General features: G+C 37.7%; 1 protein-coding gene across 1 annotated transcript; it reads right to left on the bottom strand.

Moving 5' to 3' along the window:
* Nucleotides 1-6071: 6071 nt before the first annotated feature.
* LOC145158563 (uncharacterized) lies at nt 6072-7861 on the bottom strand. Its single transcript, XM_079077445.1, has 4 exons — nt 7267-7861; nt 6930-7161; nt 6336-6683; nt 6072-6237 (listed from the first exon to the last, which is right to left on the bottom strand). The coding sequence occupies exons 1-4, from the start codon at nt 7859-7861 to the stop codon at nt 6072-6074; spliced, it is 1341 nt and encodes a 446-aa protein (XP_078933571.1).
* Nucleotides 7862-8108: the final 247 nt, after the last annotated feature.

Raw genomic sequence — 8108 nt, 5'->3', positions numbered from 1 at the left:
AATTGTAACATTATGATGATGAGGTATTTTTAATTTTAACCCTAAGTATGTAGAGTTATTTCATTTTAGCTCTTGTGCATGAGAAAGCTTGCAAAATGGTCCATAATGGCATTTTTTGTAATTATTGAGGCGGGCTCACGTACACTGGGCGTATCTAGCATACGCAGGGCATACGTGTCTGAGTCTGAAACCCAAATTTTTAGGGTTTGGACCCTATTTAACCAACTTTATGGCCTCCAAACCTCATCTCTCATCAACCTCCAATAACTCCATATGATCTTAGCAAACCCTAGCTACTTGTTTGAGCATTCTTGACCCTTGTGTGTGTTTTTGGTGGTCTTGAAGGAGAAAGAAGGAAGTAGAACCACCTTGGAAGCTTGAAGGAGCTTTGGATCTGGGATCTTCACCTATCTAGCAACCTCCAAGAGATATAAAGCTTTAAACTTGGCTTGTAATTCCTTAGATCTTGCTAAGTTCTTGATTCATGAGCATTTTGGTCCCAAGTCTTGATCTTTTTTAGTATGGCATGCTCCATCCTATTTAAATTGTCGTTTCAGATGTTTTGAGAAGTTTAGAAGCATAAAAATAGGGTCTTGGCTCTTAATTCTTCCCAATACATGTGATTGGTGCTCTTAATGGGCTAAGAGGTTGGGGTTTCTAGAATTTAGCACTTTTTGGCCATGCAAGACCATAAAGTTGGAAACTTTATGGTCAATAACGATATTTGGGACTTGGATTTGTAATTTGGACGTAAAAGATTAAGTATTAAGCACTTATTGCGTTAAGAAGAAGTCAGATGCGTACGTTGGGCGTACCAATTGGTACGATACATGTACGCGGTCAAACCCCATTCCTGGTTAACTATCGAGTACCGCCCGTGTTTTGCTGAGTACGCCCAACGTACTCGACTGGGTTGACTCGGATAAGTTTTCAACTTTGACCTTTGACCAATGTTGACCTAAGAGTGGTTTGAATATTTTGGGCCTTGGGATTGTTATCTAAGCTTAAGTCCCAGTTCCGTTTAGGTGATTGGTAGTGCTGACTTTCGGAGCTGCGTTCTGTTCAACATTCACTTCAGACTTTTATGTGAGTTTTCCTCACTGTACTTGTGGGTCGAAGGCACCAAGGCCGACCCAATGGATTGATATCTTCTTAGATACCGAGTTATGATATGTTGAGTATGTGATAAAACCTTTTGATTATCAGATAATTACTAATATGTGTTAGACTGGTAGATCTATAAGACTATCTGGGATTACTGACTATATAATTATCCGTCTATTGAATATGTATATTATCTACTATATGTCAACATGTTACGTTGGGGTTGAGACTAATGCTTAGTGTTGTTAGTCAACAGACCGAGGCAATCTAACCGGGAGGTTGTGGGCCAGGGAATTCCAACCGGGAGGTTGTGGACCAAGGGTAATCCAACCGAGAGGTTATAGACCCAGTATATGGTATGCAGGGCCATCCAACTGAGAGGTTGTGGGTCAGGGTAATCCTACTGGGAGGTTGTGGACCCAGCATGCTAATTTATGTATTTTTATATGTCGTGTGATGGTACTTTGGGGGAACTCACTAAGCTTTGGCTTACAGTTTCAGTTTATTGTTTCAGGTACTTCGGATTATCGCAGGAAAGCAAAGAAATGTCGTGCACATCTTCCTATTTTGTGTTATTGGGTCTTGATAAAACTCTGATTTTGAATAATACTTTTGAAACAATGTCTCTTTTTGTAAAAAAAACGTTGGTTAATGGTTGAATTTAAAATTTTTAAATTTCTATGATTTTTGGAGGGTTACAAGAGGCTAGTATGAATACTAGTCTAAACCTAGGAGATAAAACTTTTGTAGATACACCAGATCTTCGGTTATATCAAATCCTTGATTTGATGGGATTGATTCTTCAATGATAAATGAAGATCTAGTATATAAGGAATGAAACAAATTAAATCTTCAAAATACTTCTTCACCAAGTAAATCCGATATTCTCCATATTTGGATATCAGCACCAACACATCATACGTTGATCAGGGGCATCAACACCATGGAGACACGCTGATCAGTTTCACCTTCGGAATCATCATCAGGGAGTCACGCTAATGAGCTTCAGCCAGATAATAACTATCAGCGTGTGTCCACTATATCAGCTGATCAGTGTGTCATCAGTGTAAGACCTTCGACGTATAGACACACAAATTAGTCTTTAGTGAATGGTGTCTTCATGCCTTTGGTGCGGATAGTGTCTTCAGTATCTTTTCATCATCAGGTGATGTTCTTTAGTGTTCAACATATGAACTTCCATCAGCATATCTTTAGATTAACTAACTAAACAAGCTCTGACAAATCATCTTGTCTAAGTTGTATTATTTACACTTACTTAGACAAGACTGACTATCTACAATGAGTAATACAACTATAACTATAATGTATATATTTTTCATCATCAAATCTACACAAATATGTGGCCCAACAAAGTATTATAGGTTAATACTCGTTAGGCATGTTGACCACCAGTGGGATCGCCCATAAAGCTATTAATCTTCTGAGAAACTTTCTAGGTGAGTTATCTCACTATACCATGTAGTATAATATATATCCATGTATGTTAGGATAAAGAGCTAGTAGAGTAGAAAGTATAAATGTGCATGTTTTAATAGAATCTAATGTGCAGTCTCTATATACATAATTGTTGTGATATTAGACCTAGGAAGGGTTCGATGGTGGGACGGTTAAAGAGGCCAGGAACCGATAGACCCATGTAGCTTTAGTTAGGGGATGATGGTGGAACAGTTAAAGAGATCGGGAGCCTATCCCAATATATATTAGCTGACCGTGAGCCATTGTTTGTATGCATGTATATGTATTGTGGTATATGGTATTTTAGAGAACTCATTAAGCCTAACGCTGACCCAGTTGTTATAAATGTTTTCCAGGTGCTTCGTGAGAAGGGCAAGGTTCGATTGTACCCACGCGCATTTGCAACATGTTTTCACATAATGTAATTATAACTTTGTTATATTTTAATAAATAAAAAAGAAAGTTTTGCCTTGAAAATCGGAATGTTAAAAATCAACTCCCGTATTTCTTTATATTTCACTTGTGCCATTGCTTTTGTGAGTATGTCAGATCTTTGTTCTTTGCTGTAAACATAGGTCACATTTACTTCTCCATTTTCTACACACTCTGTAATAAAGTGGAATCGTGTATCAATGTGTTTGCTACACCCGTGAAACACATGATTTTTCATGAGATCCAAAGCTGACTTGTTATCCACATGTAAGGTTGTAGGAGCTACTGGTTGTCTGGTTATCTCTATAAGAAGATGACATATCCATATGGCTTGACAGTTTCCCTTGGTGGCAGCCATGAACTCCGCTTCAGACGAAGATAAGGCTACACACCGCGCACTGTTTCTGAGATGCCCATGTGATCAAATTATCTTTGATGTAAAATGCCTTACCACTTGTACTTCTTCCATCATTCACATCCATTGCAAAATCCCTTTCAGAGTTACCAGCAATATTTTTTTCATTCTTTCCTCTGGAGTAGACTAAACCATATTCCACAGTACCTTTTACATATTTGAGAGTGCCTTTCACTGCCTGTAGATGCTTAGTAGTTGGCTTCTCCATGAAACGACTAACTACATCAACTGCAAAGGATAAATCAGGATGCGTATGAGTTAAATACCTCAGACCCCTACAATGCTTCTATACTCAGTGGGATTCACTAATTCTCCATCTTCATCTTTGGTCAGTTGTACTTTGTGTTTCAGTGGGCTTTTAGTGGGGTTACAATCTAACATCCGAGTCTTGGCTAAAATGTTCTTTTCATATTCTTCTTGCTTCAGTGAAACATCTGCATCATGATGATTTACCTTAATTCCCAGATAATAAGTCAAAAGTCCAAGATCACTCATCTCAAACTTTGTGTTCATATCCTTTCTGAAGCATTTGATTTCCTCATGGCAATCTCCTATTATCAGGAGATCATCAACATACACACTTGATGTTCACAAAAGTACCTACTTGTTTTAAATTTATAACATAAGTAACTTAACTAAATTATGCACCTATAGGCATTATACCTAGTCGGATTAGAGAATAGCTAGGGTAAGTCGGGTGTCGGACACAGGGAACAAAATTTAATTAATTAATCTAGCTACTTCTAATTAAAATAAGAGACAAACTTAAAGTCGGGGGTTTTTACTGATTTTGCAAGATCATAAGAACTTAATTCAAATTACTATCAACTAAACAACTAGGCGAACAAAGAAAACAATTTTACTTCAAGATTTAAAGAGTACTTCTTCTTAGATCCGATTTCACCTTCTCCTATGGTTGATTTCTAATGGATATAATATATTGATTACCAATTCGTTAACTAGCTATTATGATCAAATATATAGACTTATCAATTTATGAATTACCATGCAATGTTCAAACACAAGTTAAACACCAAATCGATATTGAGCATAAATTGGACTATGAATGATAGTAGTTACTTTCCTATAATCAAGTTAAGCAACCAAGCACAAATTAAGATTAATTATGCTCTCTAGCACAAATTAAGATTAATTATGCAACTACAAAATAGATTTCAAACATAATAAATACCTTTTGTTCAAAACTAGGCATAGTTGTAGCTAAAAGTATTAGAAATATGCATGAAATATATGATTAAATATGTACATAGCAACACCCACTATCAGAATCTTTCCCACTTTCTTCCTAGTATAAACTGAATATTCTTATGTGCACCTTAAGAACCCCCAACCTTTTCAGATTTTTGTCTAAGCAAGCATTCCAGACCTGAGGTGATTGCTTTAACCCATAAAGAGTCTTCGAGAGTTTGTACACTTTGTCTTCTTCACCTTATTTTACAAACCCATCAGGTTGTTTTACATACACCTCATCTTCCAAGTTTCCATTTAAAAAAGCTGACTTTACATTGAGGTGGTGTACAAGCCACCTATTAGAACCTGCAAGAGCTAGAATAACACGAGCTGTTTCAAGCATAGATATTGGTGTGAAGACCTCATCATAATCGATCCTGTGTTTCTGAACGTATCCTTTGGCCACTATTCTAGCTTTGTACTTCAATATCTTCCCGATTTGGTCCATTTTTACCTTGAAAACCCATTTCAACCTAATTGGTTTTCGATCTTTTGGTAATTTCACCAAGCTCCAGGTCTTGGTCTTTTCGATTGACTCCAATTCCGATTCCATAGCCTTGACCCATTCTGTGTGTTTTCTTGATTTAGAAAAATCGGATGGTTCTTCACTATCTTTAATCAATAAAAATTGATTAGTTGCTTCACACAATCCAGTTAACAATTTGTACCGTTTTGGGGAACCACCACCAGTTGAGCTTGAAACAGTGCTTGATGAGTCAATTGACGTGGCTGGAGTAATTGGAGTAGATGGGTATGGCTGTGGAGTAATCATAGGGCTCAGATTTGGGATTGTTTGAAGGTCCCGTTGAGGAGTTATGGGCTGAGAGCCATTTTTTTTTTGCTTTTTGGTGCTTCATTAATTTGAGACCCAATAGTAGCCCACATTTGATCTTCTTGGTATGGCCCAAAACTTGATTCACCAGGAGTATTAGGGGTCATCTCTGCTTCATAACTTTCTTCTTGAATATATACCTCAACAATGAAAGTCATACCAGGAACAACTGTGATTTTTCTTGCCTCTTTCCATGGCCATATTTTTTTCTTCAAAACACACTTTCCTGCTTACATAAATTGAACCTGTATCTGGATCCAATAACATGTGTGCTTTCGTACCTTTTTCAACTCCAAGATGAACAATCCTCTTACTACTGTCATCTAATTTCTTTAGATAACCCTTTGCTATCATCATGTGTGCAACACACCCAAACACCCTAAGATGTTTTACATCTGGTTTTCTACCAGTCCACATTTCATATGGAGTAGTATATTTAAGTGCTTTGGTGTTTACTATATTCAAGACATAAACAGAGTGACTTACAGCTTCTCCCCACAGCACATCTGGTACACTCATGGTCTTTAAACAACTTTTAACCATCTCCAAAATTGCTTGATTTCATCTCTCCACTACACGATTCTGTTGAGGGGAAAATGGTGCAGTGTAATGACGATCCAGACTAGTCTTCTCATAATATGTGGTGAATTGATTTGACAAGAATTCACCACCACGATCTGTTCTGAAAGTCTTCACCTTTTCTCCTGTTTCATTCCCCACCTTTTCCCTGAAGTTCTTGAATACTTGAAAGGCTTCATCTTATTTTCTTCATCAGATAAACCTACATAACTCTGCTATAATCATCAACCAACAACATGAAAATACATGTTACCAACAGGTGTAGGATGTGAGATTGGTCCACACAAATCTCCATGAACGAGTTCTAGCCTCCCTTTTTCTCTAAAATTCGTGTGTGAAGGGTATGGATTTCTGGTCTGCTTCCCTATTAGACACCTTTCGCAAGGCTCTGAAGGAATGTCTATCTTTGGCATATCTTCAACCAACTTCTTATCAACCATGTACTTGAGTGCACCAAAGTTTACATGACCCATTCTCACATGCCACAACCTCATAGGATCAGTAGTTTCTGCAAGCAAACATCTTGACACGATTTCTTTGAGTCCAATCTTGTATAGTCGGTTTGGATACCTCCTGACCTTCATAAGTAACTTTCTAAATTCATCACGAACCCATAGGAAAGCATAACAAATCTAAATATGATATCCACTTTATGCTAATTGACCAAGACTGATTCTGTTACTACATAAACCTGGTATGTAGTAAACATTCTGAAGCATGCGTTCTTTACCATTCTTGTACTGAAATACTATTGACCCTCTTCATTTAATTCGGACTTTAAACCCATTTCCAAACTTCACGTATCCTTGAATCATCTTGTTTAGGCCACAAAACTTTTACCTATCACCAATCTTGTGGTTGATGGCTCCTATATCAAGATACCACACGTTTGACTGATTTTCTTGATCACAGTTTGTCTTTAGACGAGGTTGCACATTTTCTTCATTTAAGAATATTTCACCAATCTGCTCACTTGCATTAAATGACACGATTAAAAGTGTTGGTTCGTTGTCATTGTGTTCTTGAATCAAGTTGTTCTTTTGGATTCTCTCACACCTTGGGTTTTTACATTCTGCAACATAATGTCTGAAATCTTGACAGTTGTAACATTACACTTTAATATTGTCTTGACTACTAGATGAACCACAATTTTCGTCTTTAAGTTGGTGAAAGTTACCTCTGCCACGACCACCATGACCAACAAAGTTGCCTCCTCTTCCGCGACCTCTACCTCGTCCTCGTGTAGAACTAGGCCCATTACAGTTTCCTTTATAAATGGATCTTGAATCATCTTCTGTCTTTTTCTTACTTCTCTCGGACCATTCTTGATGAATCAAGAGAAGCTTCCTTTCATCAGTTTCACCATGACCCCACATTCTTTCCTCGTGAGCCTTTAACCTTCCTATCACCTCCTCAACTATCATCTCTTCCAGATCACCAAATTGCTCAAGTGTTAAAGCAATATAAAGAAATTTGGATGGCACCGCTAGTAGTAGCTTCTTCACCACATACGACTCTTCAACTGTTTCACCCAAGGTACGGATGTTGCTTACTATGTTACTCACTTTCACAGCGAATTCATCTACAACCTCCAAATCTTTCATGCTTAAAGCTTCAAGCTTAGGCTTCAATGTTTGGATTCTTGTTGTATTTACTCTATCTGCCCCCAAGAACCTTGTCTTCAACGCATCCCATGATTCTTTTGTTGTTTGTTTCTCCGCCAATGACAACATGTCTTCTGGAATGCCTTGGTAAATGGCTGCCAAAGCCATCTTGTCTTTCTTCACTTCTAGAACAGTATTTTCTCATATGGGCTCGATTGCATCCCAAACTCCTTAGGATTGCATGAACACCTTCATTTTTATAGCCCAAGCAACATAGTTGTTTCTTGACAACATAGGGTAATGGAGTGTGATCTGTCCATCCTTTTTATTCTTGTCGTTTCCTGTCATCTCTATCTCGCGAGGGTGGTATTTAGGCATGCATCAGGTTCGCTCTGATACCAAATGTTGGCTATTA

This window comes from Lactuca virosa, chromosome 2, assembly GCF_052849685.1.
Source record: "Lactuca virosa cultivar CGN04683 chromosome 2, Lactuca_virosa_CGN04683_v6, whole genome shotgun sequence".
NCBI lineage: Eukaryota > Viridiplantae > Streptophyta > Magnoliopsida > Asterales > Asteraceae > Lactuca > Lactuca virosa.
Note: the sequence above shows the minus strand (reverse complement) of the source record. Positions and strands in the feature narration are given on the sequence as shown.

Bases quoted from the DNA above. Each gene is read 5' to 3' on its own strand.
- LOC145158563 (XM_079077445.1), bottom strand. From the start codon at position 7,861: ATGGCTTTGGCAGCCATTTACCAAGGCATTCCAGAAGACATGTTGTCA. The intron at 6,684-6,929 runs GTAAAAGTTTTG...TGATGAATTTAG, and splicing joins AACCACAAGATTGGTGATAG to AAAGTTACTTATGAAGGTCA. The intron at 6,238-6,335 runs GTATTTTCATGT...CAAGAACTTCAG, and splicing joins CCTACACCTGTTGGTAACAT to GGAAAAGGTGGGGAATGAAA.